The 16,834-nt window shown below is 34.4% G+C and overlaps 1 protein-coding gene across 1 annotated transcript in view; it reads left to right on the forward strand.

Annotated features, from left to right (window-relative positions):
• Positions 1-16,834, forward strand: part of KIF6 (kinesin family member 6) — a 170,060-nt gene that overhangs the window by 60,321 nt on the left and 92,905 nt on the right. The window contains exons 11-13 of the mRNA XM_087775455.1: positions 13,339-13,444; positions 14,314-14,455; positions 16,591-16,737. Coding sequence (XP_087631581.1) covers positions 13,339-13,444; positions 14,314-14,455; positions 16,591-16,737 — 395 coding nt within the window. The remainder of the gene's footprint in view (positions 1-13,338; positions 13,445-14,313; positions 14,456-16,590; positions 16,738-16,834) is intronic.

The following is a 16,834-nucleotide window of genomic DNA, read 5'->3' on the forward strand; positions in this document are numbered from 1 at the left end:
TTGGGCACTTTTCAGTAGAAGATGGATGCCAACGTGAAACTGGGTCCAGTGGTATATGTGTAGATCCAATAGTATTTTTTAGTCTAATAAAATGGTTATGGTAATGCATAGGTTTTTTGCTTTCTACATATGTTGCAGGAAATAAGTGTTAGTGATTGCCCTAGAAATAAGTATTAATACTATGTTAAAATGATATTTTTTATGTTTCTTGACTTACTAAGTCAAGAAATGCCAAACTTTTTGTACAATAATGAGCTTCATTCCACTTGTTTACTTTCAGGGCATTCCAAATGAAATCAGTGGGCTACTCAATGCAGTTAAAATTGCTAGATGTTTGAAGTTAGTATGTGAATAAGCTGTAGTTCATTCTTCTTTTTTTTTTTTTTTTCCTCACTTAAATCAAATAAGTGTCTTCAGGGATTTTTTTTTATTATTATTATTCATTTAATGGAAGGAAAAAAACATCTGTCAAATAGGCTTTCCTCATAACCACTACAATGTCACATTGTCATTCACTAAGTTTAAAACAAAATGGAAAACAAATGCTCTTGACTTTTCTTGTGAATGCTAAATTATAATACAACACAACTTATCAGTCCTGTGAATAAAGCTACAGCTGTCTCGAATTCTTACTCAGAATTCTGTGTTAAATGGTAAGCATTTACATTACTATGTCATATTTTTTATTTTATTATTTTATTCTCATAAATGTTAAACATTCATGAATTCTGCTGCTCTCATTTTGTTTATTTAAAAAGCACAGCATAAAAAATTCAGCTAGACTACATAAGTGGTTCAGAACGTAGTTCATAAAATGCTTCCAAAATCTGAATTGCTTTCTTTGGATCTTACCATCTACTTCCTCAGCTGTAAAGGGCTGATCTCTAAATATTTCTTTGAGCTGGAGAATTAGTTTCTTGTTTAGGGGAAAAAAAAAGGAATACTTTGGATTATTTTTAAAAAATATAGAAAATAACAACATACAGCCCAAATAGAAGGAAATTGTACTCTCACAGACTTCTGTATTATGCTTTAGAATAGAAATAAATGGCATTCAATTTTTTTTTTTTTTTTTTTTTTTTTTTTTGTGAGAAGCATGCCAAAAGTAAAAGGGAGAGTCCTTTTTGTTTGAATCATTTGGGATTTTTTTTTTTTTTGTTATAAATGAGATCACTAGCAATTTACAATGTGTGTCCAGAAAGTCAGGATTTCAAATCAAGGTCCTGTGTTCCAGAGCACCCACGCTTCCAGAGCCTTTGCCAGTTGGAATTCTCTAGGAACAGGACCGGAAGTACTGGCTTAGCACTTTAATTTATTAATAACTTTACCTTATTTCTTTTAGATACATATGTTATTACAGACACTTCTATTTTTTACTTCCACAGTCATACGTTGTTCATCTTACTCAAGTCCTGGATTTCTCATTACTTCTTTCTGTCTTTCATTTTTCTGTTTCAACATTGTGATATCTGTATGCTATCATGGTATTAACAATATTGCACTGTTGTACAATATAGAGCTTTAACAGTTACTCATACTTAAGCTGTTGAACAAATGGTTTCATTTACAAAGCAGAGCAAATGTTCTTATTTGCTGATGTCAGTGTTCAATTTCAGTTGCAAGGTGGAAGAAATAGAAGCGTATTACCTTGCCTTATGTCAACACAGCTTTGCAGACAGTGGATTTGTGTAGAAGTTAGAAGACTGACTGACACGAGCTGTGTAGGCAATAGTCAAGAGAAGAGAAGGTACCTTAACTATAAAGTAGTCTTCAAATGTCGCACATTAACATCTAGCTTAGATGCCTGATTTAGAATGCTATTAAATCAATGTATTTCTCCAGAGGGCGTTTTTTCTCTTACACATTATAAAACCTTTAGTGACAGCACAGGAAGTTCAGATTCCTAGTGCAGGTACCTAAGCTGGATGCTTAAAGTAAGTGTAAATACTTTCTTTGATCTTGCTATTTTGTTGCGAGGTCACTGACCTAAGAAGTAGAAAAAAAATTGTTATATAATTTAAACTGGTCACCTTTTGCATTGAAACTATTGAGAGGTAATCTAAAGTTCTTTTCAAAGATTAGCAAGTTTGTTTTACCATGGGGAAAAAAAAAGGAGACTACGTACTATGTCCTGTTTTCTAATGTTCAAAAGTATACCAATCATCTAATGTCACATGGTTTCAAGAAAGACAATGGAATATAGTATAACTTATATAAGTGAGGTGTATGGAAAAAAGATAGCATAGCTGAATTTTATTATTTAGATGTTTAAAAAAAATCTTGGAGCCAATTTCCAAATATATATGTTCAAAAGTGTCTGATCATGGCAGCTTTTTGAATCTCACTGAAATTTGTTGAATGCTTGGTCATCTGAGTTGCTTCTGAAAGTACCACTAAATACCTGTTTGCATCTTTTGGCGCTTTAAATACTTTTTGAAAACCCTTTTTTTCTGAGCTTTTACATCTAATTAATAACGTGTGAGGGACACTTTACAAAATGTTTTCAAAACTCTCTCTTCGGTGTTGTAGGAATATCTCAGTGTTCATCCGTAAGAGCCCTTTTGACTTCCTTGAGCAGTTTTTATGCTTGTCCTGTTTTCTTTCTTTTTATTTCAAGTTCTTGCTACCTTCTCTTTAGAGATATTCATATTTTTCAAATTTTGGTAAACTGAAGCTTAGTTTTCTCTTGCTACTTTTAGATATACTCTACTGATTAGAATATGACTACTGTTATGGCCACAAATATTAGCTGGCAGTGAGCAGCCCTTCTTTACGTATACGCTTTTAGTTTGTAAATATAAAGTGCTGTTAAAGAAGGAAATAATCTGCTCTGCAAGCTACTTGACATGTTTCTTCTCTGCAAAAACTTTGCATGTGTAGTATTAGTGTAGGCATTTTTTTCCCCTCTGTATGCCAGTCTTCATCTTTTTGTAGTCCATGAGAAATCTCCCCTTGACTTACTGATACAAAGATTTAGATATGTGTGCATTTCATCATTGGAATGAATGATTTTCAGCTGTGTAGCAACTCTTTACATCTGTTTGCCACATTGTAGCCATCTAATTCAGAAGAATCTCCTCACATAAGGAAGTAGCAAAAATGGCTTTGGCCATATATCTGATTAAAAAACCACCATGGATTATATCTGTAACAGGAGGTGTATGCTTCTCTACTGTGCAGTGCAAGAGTTTAATGGTAATCATTCATCTGTGTGTATGATAATGTTTGTTTGATTGCTTTAGAAATTAGAAGCCCTATTTTAAAAATTTTTACCCTCAAATAACTGTACTTGATACAACTGAAAAAAAAATCCAAATCTTCCATGCCAGCTTGAACTGAGGTAATCTCTTTGGATGCCAGCCTATTGGCTATGTAAAGAGGGAGCATATAAATCCTAATTGTTGCCTATAGTATTAACAAAATGCACATGGTATTCAAAAATCTATTTGTTTCTACTCATTATCAATAGGGATGGATGTGCTTTAGCTCTGTTGTCAGTTATTTTATAAGCACTTGGCCCCTGCTGATAATATTAGATAATTAGGAATAGAAAGTTAGGAAAGACCATTTGGTCTAACAAACATGTTCGTATTAGATCAATAAATACCAGCCAACATTCAGTATTTATGAAAGTTAGTTTATCTCCATACATGTAAATCATTGGTGGTATTGCTGTGTTCTCTATTTTCATCCGTTCTTTTTACATTTTTAAATATGAGAACTTAAAATTTTTACTATGTCTGTGGCTCTTTGGTTTTGGGCTGCTTTTTGTCTTGTTTCATGAGATATCATGACTTCCTCTTCAGGAACATTACTGTATTGATAACATTATTCAAATCTTACTCACAAGCTTTATTTTCACCATTAAGAGAACTGCTATCTATTCAGGCTTAAGAGAGACTTGAAAGTTTAAAGGTCATAATATTTGCTTGTGGAAGTATCATGGGATTCACTTCATTATACTGACTCAAAGGCCAGAAGTTTTCCAAACTTTAATATATAGTAGAAAGCTCAAAAATCATCTCTAAGAGCTTCAAATTACAGCAGCAGTAAAATTTTGATAACCTGAAGCATTTGTTTTCAAGAATAATTTAGGTTTGTAGTACTTTGCTTTCAGCTGATTTCCAATGGTATTTCTGAGGCTTTCCAACTCATTATCTTAGGCTTCTAAGGAGTTTAAGTTAACATCTTGCAGGATCAGTCCCAATATATATATAATGACATCGCATTAAAAATTCTGGACTTGTGCATGATTTCTAGAGTATCTATGTAGCTCACATAATCTAATATTCTGTGACTCTTTTAGATAACTTGGTATAATTGCCTGTTTCACAGGTGCACAAGTTGAGGTACAAACAAAGGAAGTGAAATGTCCATGGATTTAAAAAAATCAGTATTAGAGTTTACATTTCCTTATTCTCATTCAGTTTTCTGTTGCCTGGCTATATGAAACAGTGTGATCATTTCTGGACTATTTTTTGTCTTTGAACAATGTGCTATGAAAACAAGAAATTGAAAATACTAGAAAATTACCCCCAAAGTGGTTTGTTGGGTTTTTTTAAACACATAATTTGGGAGGAGGGCTGCAATGAAATAAATATTTGCATATTTTATCAAAGTTCGTGCAGACCTACTTTTGTTTCACCTTACCTTATCAAGAATATTGTGTTTGTGTTTGAGGTTTTTTCTTTTTTTTTTTTTTCCTCACAGTTATTTTGTAGTGGCTAGCTGGAGGAATGTCTGACAGAAGTGTCAGTTCAGTTTCCATCTGTCTGACTGACTATGCCATTGAGAATGAATCCTGAGAAGCAAGTGTGCCTCAGAACCTAGCCTTTAGTTTCAGAATATTTCCTAAAAATAAAATTAAAAAAAGCTGAAGTTCTGCCACTTGCAGCAATTAATTTAGTTTCACCCGTAATTTTGTTTCTTAAAGAACAACTGCTAGTATAATTCAATACCATTATTTACAGACTGGCTTAGAATGCATTTTCAATTATGGGATGAAACTGAACCTCCCAGTGAATTTGTCGTATGTCTTTATTATCGCTCGACTTCCTCATACACACACATGTATGCACTTCGGTATGAAGTTGTTACGTTTAGACTTCCATTCCGTTGCAGTCAGTAGCAGAAAGGGGATCTTTGTCTTTATTTTCCTGTAATAGATTTTTTCAGTTGTTAGAGCACTGTTATGGATATTTAAAGTGAAAAAAGTGTAAAAATCTTCCAGACTGTAGAAACAGAAGACACTCAAGGGCTTATTGCTCTTATTTCCCTGCTATAAGACTGCACCAAATCAATGCAGCCCATTCCAGGGCTATGTTAATAACAGTATTCTTACAAATATCTACTGAGCGAATTGTACAAAGGCTTAGGTAACCAGTTCCACTATTTAGTTACCTTAATTATTATTTTTTCACCCAGGACTTAACCCACTTTTGTTAAATTAGAGGTTAAGCAGTTATTTCTGGATACAGAATACAGCATTATCCTCTATATATGCCAATTATGTGTTAGGCAATTCCTGTCATGTCCACTACCCATCAGTAATGTATTACAACTTTTTTCAGGGCAAGCTGGGATGCATTGTGTGTACTTTATCTTCTTTGTCATGCCATTAGCAACAATGCCTGGAAATACCTTCCCTTTTCTCTCCTGTCTTCCGTGGCATTATTGATAAAATTTGCTGCTTTAGAATATCCATGGTCTTCCCATACTGATGCACACTTGAAGCTAACTTATGTGGTTAGCTCTTATTAAACATAATGGCAATTCTGCTTCAGCTATCATGCATTTTGAGATAAAAAGATTCATAAAATATGTGGAGTTACTTTTTTTAATAACATAGACATAATTATTAAACTTCGTGATAACTTTCAAAATTAATATATAAAGAAAAAAACTGATATGGAGTATGTTACCAATAGGAAAGCTATTGCAAAAGTCCAGGTAAGCAAACTTCTTTAATTGAAGCAACCTCTCTGATTACCTCAAGTGTTTCAGTAGCTGCTTTGTTTGCAGCCTATTTTTCATAACCTTGGATTTCCATTTTGCTTATTACAGAGTTCACAGTTGACACACGGAATTAATTGTTCTTTAAGCAAACTTAATTTTGATACATAATACACAGTGTCAGTGATCAGGGGTTAAAAGGCAAGATCTCCCAGAAATGAATCATGGCACATAAAGCAAGGTCAAAATGAGTCCTTCCAAATCTGTGTTTTGAGACCATGCATCCTGCATGCTATTGAGAGCTCTAAACTTTAAAAACATACTCTCAGTTGGCTAGGAGCGCTTTTCTGATGCATTTCAGCTGTGTAATTTGCGTTCTGGTTCATGCAACATATGACTGATTCAGAAGTGACTTTTTTAAAAAAGATGGAAGTCTGTTATTTAATAAACGGGTAAAACTGAAGTAGCACACTGCTCATCTAATTCTGGAGTCAGGCTATCAGAAAAATTGCATGGAATCTAAAGTAATGTGGATAGAAAGCTTTGTGATTTATGTGTGGTCTAAATGGTAAGCACCCTTCATTAAAAAAGAATTCCTGAAGGGTGGAAAGTAACAGAAAAGAAATAAAGTTGATAAAGTAAAAGCTGCCTGTGAGCTGCAGTACAGTGTGTGTTCACACTATTTGCAAAAAAGCTATAAAGAGGGAAATGCTAGACCAAGAATTCAGGACTGATTCACCGTCACTAACCAGAGAGCACTGTTAGTTTAACACGTTTCCATCCCAACTGTTTATGACTGCTTTTCTGTGAGTTTTCTTCCCAGCATCAGCATAAGAACAGACTTGTGCGTGACACAGCTTGTGTTTTCATTCAGAGTCTGGTATCGTGATTCAAACTCACCTGGATCAGTACTGTAATGCCTTTCTTTTTGTACTATGTTAATATGTATAAGACCACTATCAAAATGAGTTTTAAATTAAGCTCATAAATGATGTGATACTGTTCCCTTGGCATTGACAGAGAAAATGATTTTTTTTGTGTGTGGAATTTTTTACTCATGTTTTGTTTTTCTTTTTTTTCTGATGACCACTGAGAAAGAAAACCCCATTCTTTGTTTACTGCTGTTTTTCACAGAAAATGGGTCTTTGTTTGATACTTTCATATTCTTCCTCCTTCGGGGAATTTCTGTTGGGAAAACTATTCTTCCTGATACAGCAGGGTTCTGGCAATAGGCTTCAGCACACCCGTGCTCTTATTAGTATAAGTTAGGCCTGCTGTTCTTAGGGCAGAATCTCGCAGTCCTAAAAGGAAGAATGGAGACATGAAAAATCCTCTTTTTAGGCTTCATCTACTGTAATAATATTAAATAATAAATATTTAATGGTCTGTAACTTCCTTTACCTAACAACATACAAGAGAAAAGGAAAAAAAGGGAACCATTTTGGATCTCCAGAAGTTAGAAGAAACATCTTCATCTGACACTGATCTTAAATATTTTTTCCTGCCATGTGAAATTAGCTATGATTATCCATTCTCCAGATTTGATTAGCACAAATTCTGCATGGAAACATTATTGAGAGCCCTAGTAAGCTAAAACTAATGAAGAATGCAGCAGCTGGCTTGCTAATGTTATTAACTACAACAAATAAAAGACTATTAGTTTAATATTTGTTTCCACATAGACAGAGATTTTAACATTTCTAAAATATAATTTTAGGGGTTTTTTTATGTTAGTTTAGTACTTTCAGTGCAAGTATCTTGAGGCTAGGTACTTCTATTTCAGATTAATGTAGCCTTTTCTATGTAACTCACCAGAAAACAAAAACATCTTAAATTTAAATAACTTAAATTGACCATCTTACATTAAAAGAGTATCAAATTCTGAAATAAAGGTACATGCTGCATATTTCCACTGAAGCAATTAACTGTGACTTGTAAGCAATTCAGTAATTTTCAATTCTGTGTTTGTAGCTAACCCCATAATTAGGTTTCCATTGAATTTGAGTTAATTAAACAGTTTCCATCATTGATTTTTCCCATCAAGCTGAGTGCACTTTGACTTTCGAAGCTGAGCAGTGAGAAGGCAGGGGCCTACGTATTTTTTATAAAGGTCTCTCCAGTGTGAAATAGAATTCCTGGTGTTGATCTTCAGATGATACTATAGAGATGATCTCTTTATTCAGGTTTCAGCTCCAGTGAGTGAGAGGTATCTGTTACTAGGCTTTTTGTTGTTGTTTCATTACTAGGTCTTTGGGTTGATTAATTTTAATTTTAGTTGGGGGATTATTCTGTTTGCTACTGATGGGTGTCTGTCAAAGGGCTTGTAATAAGCTCATTTTGTAAGTTGATAATAAAGAAATAGAATACCAAAACAGGAACTTATTTCTTTTGCAGTCCATCTCTCATATAAGAACAATAAAGTCCAGCACTGTTGTAGTGCTAGTCTTCATAAATAAATCAAGAAAGAAAAAAAAAAATCTTGTACTGCATGCAACAGTGTTCATAAATACTATGGAAGGGGTTTTCTGTATGTTTCTCCGTTGATTTGTCTTTTTCTGCTTGATCCTATCTGTTTTTCATCGTAAGCTTTATCAAAAGTGTGTTGGGCCTTTTTCTCCCCTCTAGTTTGAGTTACCTTGGCACACTCAGCCATGCCACAGAACCTACGTACATGAACATATTTGATTTTTCTAAATAATTTTCCCATTGACTTTTGGCAATGGATGTAGTGGGGAAATTAACGTTCAGCCTGGGATGTTTTGGGAGAAGAAAAGCTCAGTCACAAACTTAGAAGTTTTTCAAATATGCTATGTATTCTGTGCCAAGCATGCTCATTCCTTTTGCAAGTTCATTTTCAAAACTCCCTTCTTTGGACAGCTTTATTTCCTAATTTCTGTTTTAACAGGGCATGCAAATATTAACCATTATGCTTGGCATAGTAGCAGAAGCTGATCATTAGTAAATGTAAGGATTTATTGCCTGGATCTTTTTGAAAAGAAACTATAGTTAGCAACTTTCCCAGGAAATAGAATGTACTCACTATCTAAGAGAGGTCTAGGTATATGGTCTCAGGGCTGAGCCACAACAACTGAGCAAAAAGACTTTGTTTCCTATGCTTTTTTAGTTAATCCACTACAACTGAGGTGAAAAAAGTCCTTGATAAAAAGGACATTGTTATTTTACCTCATGATTTCATATTACCTTTGCTCTGCCACATATGCATGCCTCTGAGTAGGCAACTAAAGCAAGATTTGCTAGGCAGTTCTCTGGATTTCTTGTTCTCTATGGGTTTATTGTTCCTCTTGAACATCTAGGCCCAACTTTGTTCAGTGCTGGGCCATTTTATGTGTTTTTCTGGTTTGATTCTTGCTGATATATATTCTTGCAACAGTCTTTGGTCGGAGGAAAACTTTAATATGCATTCCTCTGGCAGAGAACTAAGGATCAGAGATTAGGTGACTATCTCGGAAGATATTATTATTGCTAAGGAGAAAGATATTATCCATCTCTTGAAGGTAACTGAATGAAAACCAAATGCCATTTTGACTCTCCTTTACTTACAAAAAGGGTTTTCTCACTCTGCTTCTTTTAATAGGACAACTACAGCCTGTGCATGATGTTTTGACTAGAAAGAATGTGTCGGAGTTGTAACGGTAGATGCCCTATATGAGTTTCTGAAATCTTTTACAGCCCTATTTTATATAATTCTGTGCTCTATTTTTCATATATTCTATATATTTAATTTTATTTTTATGGATATTTATAGAGGTAAATATAATAAACTGTTTGAGTCAGGAATATGAGAAGGAAAAGAATATTCATCATGTAGAATTGTATTGTCCTTTGTTTCCGAGTCACCTAGCAAGCAGATCTACCTTGTCTAATATATGTTAGGAAAAAGAAAATGTACAGTCAGTATTTCTTTTTTTTTCTCTTATTCTGTGTCTTTTTTTATCCTCCTCCTGTGATGCTTTATTGTCTCCTTGATTTATTCTGTGAACACCTCTGGAAATTAATTGGAAGTAACATTGGGTTTTTTTTCATTTGTAAAACTGCAAATCTTGCCATTGTATAAATTCATAGGAGAATGTTTCAACTGTTTTCACAATTCTTGAGCCAATAAATCACTTGGAAAAGAAAAAAAAAGGTTTCCATCAACTAAGATCTATTCATTAAGAGGAGAAACTTCAAGCTGCATCTGTATCACATTGTCAGTTTATTTTTTACCTTTGTTTAATACTTCCATATACTGGAAGAACTCCCAGAATATCCAGAGCGTTGTCAGACTGTGTGTTTACTTTAGAAAGAGTTCTGGTAATTTTTACATGGAAACAAAAAAAAAATGTGAGGGATGCAGTGATTTCTTCTGCTTGTATTCATGGGGGTTTTCATTGTTGGTTTTCTTTTTTGATTTTTCTTGGTTTTGTCCATAGTGTTTAAAGTAGGTTGGTCTGTTCTTGTTCTAATTCTTAAAGATGAAATTTTAAAAATGTATCTAAAAATACACTGAAGATTCTGCTGTTTCCCAGAGTTGGCAAAAAGGCTGAATTGGTTTATAACTTCTGATTTACGTTCTGCTGTTTCAGCCCTGACTCAATCTCCTGGTGCTCAAATCTGTTTTGGCTTCCATGTAGTCCTTGGGACACAAAAAATGAATTGGGCTGTTGTGTTTTTTCAAGAATACCAAACACATTAAAGGTAACGTAAGAGAGAGGAAATAGCAGCTCATAACTACAGGTTGTCTAATTTGCTACTCTTGACAAATTAACCTTGACTTTTGACTGGCAAATAATAATAATTTTCAAAAATAGAGCATTATTTTACAAGAATTATGTATTCTTTTTCTTTCATTTGAAATATTTTAACTTTCTCTGGTGTTATTCTGGTAATGGTGCAAGTTAGTGTAATTTTTTTGACTGATTCCTATAGCCTAAATCTGTGGTAATCTGAGTATGGTAAATCCCTGGCAAACAGGTCATCTTAGTGAGTTTAAAATATCACCTTTCTAATTTCTAGTTTAAGATTAAAGGCCCATTTTTACAGATGACTTCATACAGTCAGTCAAGACAGTCTAGTTATAAAAAATATTTTTTACTTGTTTACTCTTACTCACTGAAATCAATAAGGTGCTTAAGATAGTGACAAATACTGACTTTCTCTGTGTCTGTGTAATCACTATAGCATTCTCATTAGTAGTATAAATGCCTCTCTTTTCCTAGTGCTTACACAAATGCCTGCCTCCATGTATGAAGGATTAATTCTCCTGCTCATTGTGCTTAGTGTGTCTGCAGACAGTATGAACAACCTCTTGTACTACTGGCCTCTGTTCCGTTGGACTCTTCATGCAGAAAAAATCATGTAGCAATAAGTAAAATTTTGGTCTCTCTTACCCAGTAATTTTTGTAGTCTCTTAACTTAAGAAGCAAGTCAATGCCAGTAATGATTCTGTAACTAATATTCCTCTTTAAATATCCTCTCCTTTAAGCCTTCCACATGTACAGCTTACATTAACTTCAGGGAGTGTTCTATAAATTCAGAAGTTGTGAATTTTGCACATACAATGAATGGTATAGACAACATATTTGTCTCTTGTTCTTTAACTGAAATAATGAAAACGGGGAAGCACAGTTTATCTGAAACTAACCAAGGGTTGCTCTCTTCCTTTCTCTCCTTTTTCTCCTGTTTTGAGAATTGACACTTTGCCATGGTGAACTCTGGAGAAGATAAATAACCAAACCTATCTGTAATGTTTTCCAATTTTCATCCTGGTCTTACAGCTCCTGATTTTCAGATATTTATCTCCTGAAAATAATGATTTTTTTTTTTTTTTCTGTTTGTTGTGCATCTCATTGTTTCACCCTCCAGCAGGGAATTGGTATTACAGTACAGCAATGTGAGGAATCTCAGTAATAAAGTCTTCAAAAGCAGGGCAATATCCCAACCACCTACTTTAGGGTCAACTTTAGATACTGTGATATTATAATGCCTAAAATTTTGCTATGTGGCTACAACAAAATGATTCAGATAATCAAATGCCAACAAGATTTCCAATCCTGTAGCTGAAGAGGATAAATGGCTGTTAAGTGACATTCAGAAGGCTTTCTTCTGATGGATTTACACAAGATATGAGGAGCTGAAAGAAACTAGTCCAAAAGCAACACTAGGCCCAGAGATGGTTCTGAACTCCTGCCCTTCTTTGGCAGTTGGGCACTTGATGCAGGTAGCTTAGATACCTTGGCTCACTCAGGTTCAGAACCTAGGTTCATCTTTTGAGGAGAATAACCGAAATAAACATTTAAAATCATAGAATTACTCTTTACAGGGCATATGGCTGTCATTGTTGCCTACCATTTGCCTACTAAGTTAATGGTAGTAGCATTTGTCAGGAACCAGGAAGCCTTTAATGTAAAACCAGTTGATGGAGTTCGGACTTGCAGTTGCTATTTTCCAGAAACATACCGTAGTAAGTGGGCTAAGGGCTAGTTTTGGTTTAGAAATCTTCTTCCCTTTTTCTTGAGGATGATCTGCCATGCATCCTGGAATGCAAGACCTGGAGAGCTGGTGAGAACATGCAAGAGGATATCTGACTCTATCCACATAGCTGTGACATCTGACCCAGAGGCATGGTATATTATGCCTGTGTAGGTTTCCAGTCTGAATATTGTAACTTGGTTTTGAAAAAGCAAAAGCATGCTTCTGTGTGCCAGATTTCCTTCTGAAGACTGAATTACTGAAATCAGAATTGCTCCTCCCTAAGGAAGACGTTGTCAGATGTTTGTTAAATAAGAGCAAATTGCAAGAGAATAAAATACTAACTACATTTCATTAATCAGAAGAGCAGTAGGTCTTTGAGAGATGTATAAATATCTGCATCAAAAGATAGGTTGCTTTGCTTGGTGATTGGAGCAGGTAATTTTATGTATGAAAGCTATGCTATCTGATGACTCTTGTCATAGAAAAGGAAGTAGATTTTTCTTTTGCACAAATAATCATATATATTAAAAAATCTTATGCCCAAAGCCTCTAAAAATCTAGTCTTCTGAGAGGGCAGGCTTTAGATCTTTTCAGTTATGAGATGGTAGAAGAACAGAAGGTTATAAAATAAATGGCAGAAAGAAAAGATTACTTCTCAGGTGCTTTTAGTTCTAGAACTATTCCTTAGAACGTGCAAGTATGTTCTGATATGGAGTTGTAGAATCTCCAGTATCAAATCCAGGTTTTAGTATCAGGAACAAAAGTACATTGCAATTGCATGGACCCTTAAGGAAAATAGCCTACCAATATCAGTCAGTTTGGTAAATCTTGTATTGCATTTGACACATTACAGAGTTTTCTGCTTGTTTGTGATTTTCCTTTTTTTTCCTTAAAAATGCTATGTATTTTCAGGTTGGATGAGTTAATTGAAACATTTCTGGAAGATAATGATCCTGATAGCACTCTGGATGTTGGTGCTGACATGCGCAAAATCAAGTATTGCTTCATTCATGTGAAGGTATTTCTTTTAAACATAGGTGGAAGTGCAGCTGGCACTGAATACTGCATTCTTTTGCATCAAAAGAAATGCAATACAGTTGAGAGGCACTGGAAAAGGGTAAAACAATTGAACTCTGGAGTGTGTGGAGGACTGATAGAAATTTGAAATTTAGCTGGAAAAATTCAGCAGCATTTTGTGGAAACCCCAACAAGGATCTCCTCATGCAGTAAATTGTAAGAGAGCACTGGAAATTATTGGAATCAACACAGACAAGTTATTTGTATATGGATAGATGTATCCATCTGTATTCCCAGCACTAAGGAGGATTTATTTTGGACAAACTATGTTGAAAGAGAGAAAAATAAAGAGTAAAAACACCATATCCCTGAATCTGTTACACTAACTTTCCTGATGGTGTTGTAAGCCCTTCTAAATCATCAAGCAAACAAGATAGTCTTAAATTAGGAAGAACAAGTGAAATTAACAGGGAAAGCAACGGAAGATAATATATACTTTTCTGTATTTTGGGATATAGTTTTCCAGTATAATAATGTATACATCCCTGATCTTAGTTTATTGTCTTTAAATAATTAGGTTTTAGTTATACTGTTAATACTGAAAGCTCTGTGATACTAGAGAACACTGGAATTTGCGTAGAAAGAGTAGAGTAAATTGTGTGCTTGGTAGTGAAGATCAACAAATACAGCTTGTCCCATACTTGACACAACACATATAACTTGACAGTCAACTGGGGGCATGATTTTGTTCTGTCAAGAGTCTAGAAAGGCCTTACCTTTTCTACCATAGCTAGACAGTCTCAGAGTAGAATATATACATAGCTGGAGGTAAAGTTAAAGGAGTGTGGGTTTTTTTGTTTCTCCTAATAGCAACTAATGAATCATTCAAAGATTTCTGATAAAAAACTGCTCTCACAACACATCTCTGAAGAAAAAGACACTAACAAAGAAGCAGGAGAAGAAGAATTGAAAAAACTGAAAGAACTTCTGCAGCAAAGAGACAATGAAATCAGTATCCTTTATGAGGAAAAAAATAATGTTTGAGCTGATCTGGCTACAATGGTTTTTGTGTGTGTGAGATAGGCGTTAGCTGTATGGAAGGAAATTCTCTCTACTAACCCCACTGTGTTAAAGCAATTACTCAGTTCTCAACTTTTATGTGACAGGACTCCTGCTTTGCACCTGCTTCTATTTCAGTTGTGACCTGAACCGAAATCCTGGATCGAAGCACCACTTAGCTTTAGAACGGTCCAGCCAATATCCAAATACTGTAGATCAGGCCATGCCTAAAACACTCTCCTCAAGCAACTTGAACTATTCTTTAGAATAGGAAACTCTGATGCTATATAAAGACCAATTTATTACCTTACAAAGAATAGAATTTCCTGTAAGTGTTATATTTAGCCAAATGAAGTGCTACTTTGGGGACTATTGGGATATTTGCCTTTAGAATAAATATAAAACTTGTACTCTTTACATGCAATTTTAAATTTTAAAATTAAAGCTAAAGCTTTTTTGCATATAAAAATACTAAACTGCTCAGACATGCTTTGTCCATTTCACTGCCTCAGACGAAACACGTGAGTAGCTGTACTGTTGCATGATGGGTGGGAGTTATTTTTAGCAGGTTGACAGAACTGTGGACAGACTGCAGCATCACTGTGTCCCTGACTTTGTGGCTACTTGGTGGGTAAAATTTGAATATGGCAGAAAACTGAAAAAATGTTTTTTTTCTGGTTTTGACTTTATAGGTAACAGAGATTCTTTCACAGTTATTAGTAAAAAGCAAACTCACTTGCATTCTTTGTGCTCAACAATTCCAGATCAATTTTATATATCAAATAAGAATGGCATTTTACATCAGGGTGTAGCATGCTACCAGCCTGAATTGAGGTGGCAGGAAAGCTTCTCTATTTCTACTCTGTCATAGAAGATAAGATGTTCATTTTCCAAGGTGCACTTTCAAATAAATTTAACTGTAACACTGACTTATCATTCCTTTTAAAAAAATTCTTCAATTTTCATGTCGATTTTAAGATCTGGATTCCCAGAAACATTTCTTCCTGAAATAAATGATTTCATTAATATGACATTGATAATGAAAAAAAGCAAAACTTCTCTATGAAATGCATCTGTGCTTGATAGATATATACAGCTTTGCAGAAGTACAAGGAAGAAACTTGTGTAAATCCATGTTAGAGTTCTATAGAAAGAATATAAAAATTAAGACTTTGAACATAAAACTGATTTACAGAGTCTGCAGCTGCTAAGTGACTTTACATCATCATTAGAAAATTAATGATATGTCTAATGTGATGAAGTGGTGGGAAGTATGGAAACTGTTTAGTCAATAAACAATGAAGTCCTTCTTGCCTATGGTAGCTAGGAGCTATCATAACAACTGAATTGTCAAGTGTTTTACTATTACTACCTAGTCCAGTTAATAAAATTCCCCAAAGACTACCTAGATTTTCTGCTGTTCATTTAGAAGATTAATTAGGATTAAAATGAATAGCATATCGAAAAACATATCACAGGGACTCCTGTGTTTTTGGCTGAATGCACATAGGATTTTCATTGTAAGCCCCCTCTATAAGCTTTTAGGCAAAATGTATTTATACCAAATATACTTCCAGTAAATACATAGTGTTATTGGAAGAAATTTTCTAAAGTCCTGTTCTGCATTTTAGTAAACCTTCTTATTGTGAAAAGCTTACAGATGTGATGCGCTTGCCAGGCTACCTGTAAGTTAAGGAGTTTTTTCTTTTGTTTGGAAATTTTGTTTATTACAGAATTTAAAAAATAAAAAAGGGAGTGTCACAAAATGGCAATAAGATACTAGAGTTTTCATTCCTGTTTGTCTGTAAATGCTTTTATCAGGCGTTGATTGAATGGGATCAACAATTCTGGTCAATATGTGAATTTGTTACTGTTTAGTAAAAATAAATCTGCTCTTTGGAAAATCTAAGGTGGATGACTGTAATTACAAAGAGTATGCCCAACTCCAAATTCACATTCACATATAGGCTTCCATAAAGTGAATTGTTTCACTTAGGGGGAAAAAAAAAAAAAGACTTAGGGATAAACCAAGATGATTGTTACTTTATAAAAAAGAGGTCCTTAATGATTTCCTTAATTTATATGCAGATATTCTGGTAAACATGCTAAAAAAAGAAAAAAAGAAAGCACAAGATGCTCTTTTTCAGCTTAATGCTGCCTCTGCTGGTTCTACCGTCTTGGAGCAGTCTCTTTCTATAAACTTGGAAGACAGTTGGAGCCCATCTAGCTATTTTAGTCTGAAAGAGGCAAAAGATTTCTGCTCTTCAGTTCCCAGACTACCTTTTCTTTCTGGACAAGCAGGTTAGTGTAATAAATTAAGTGAGCATTTACT

Source organism: Nipponia nippon, unplaced genomic scaffold, assembly GCF_047370975.1.
Source record: "Nipponia nippon isolate SJK-2023a ecotype South Korea unplaced genomic scaffold, ASM4737097v1 scaffold_4, whole genome shotgun sequence".
In the NCBI taxonomy this organism is placed as follows: Eukaryota; Metazoa; Chordata; class Aves; order Pelecaniformes; family Threskiornithidae; genus Nipponia; species Nipponia nippon.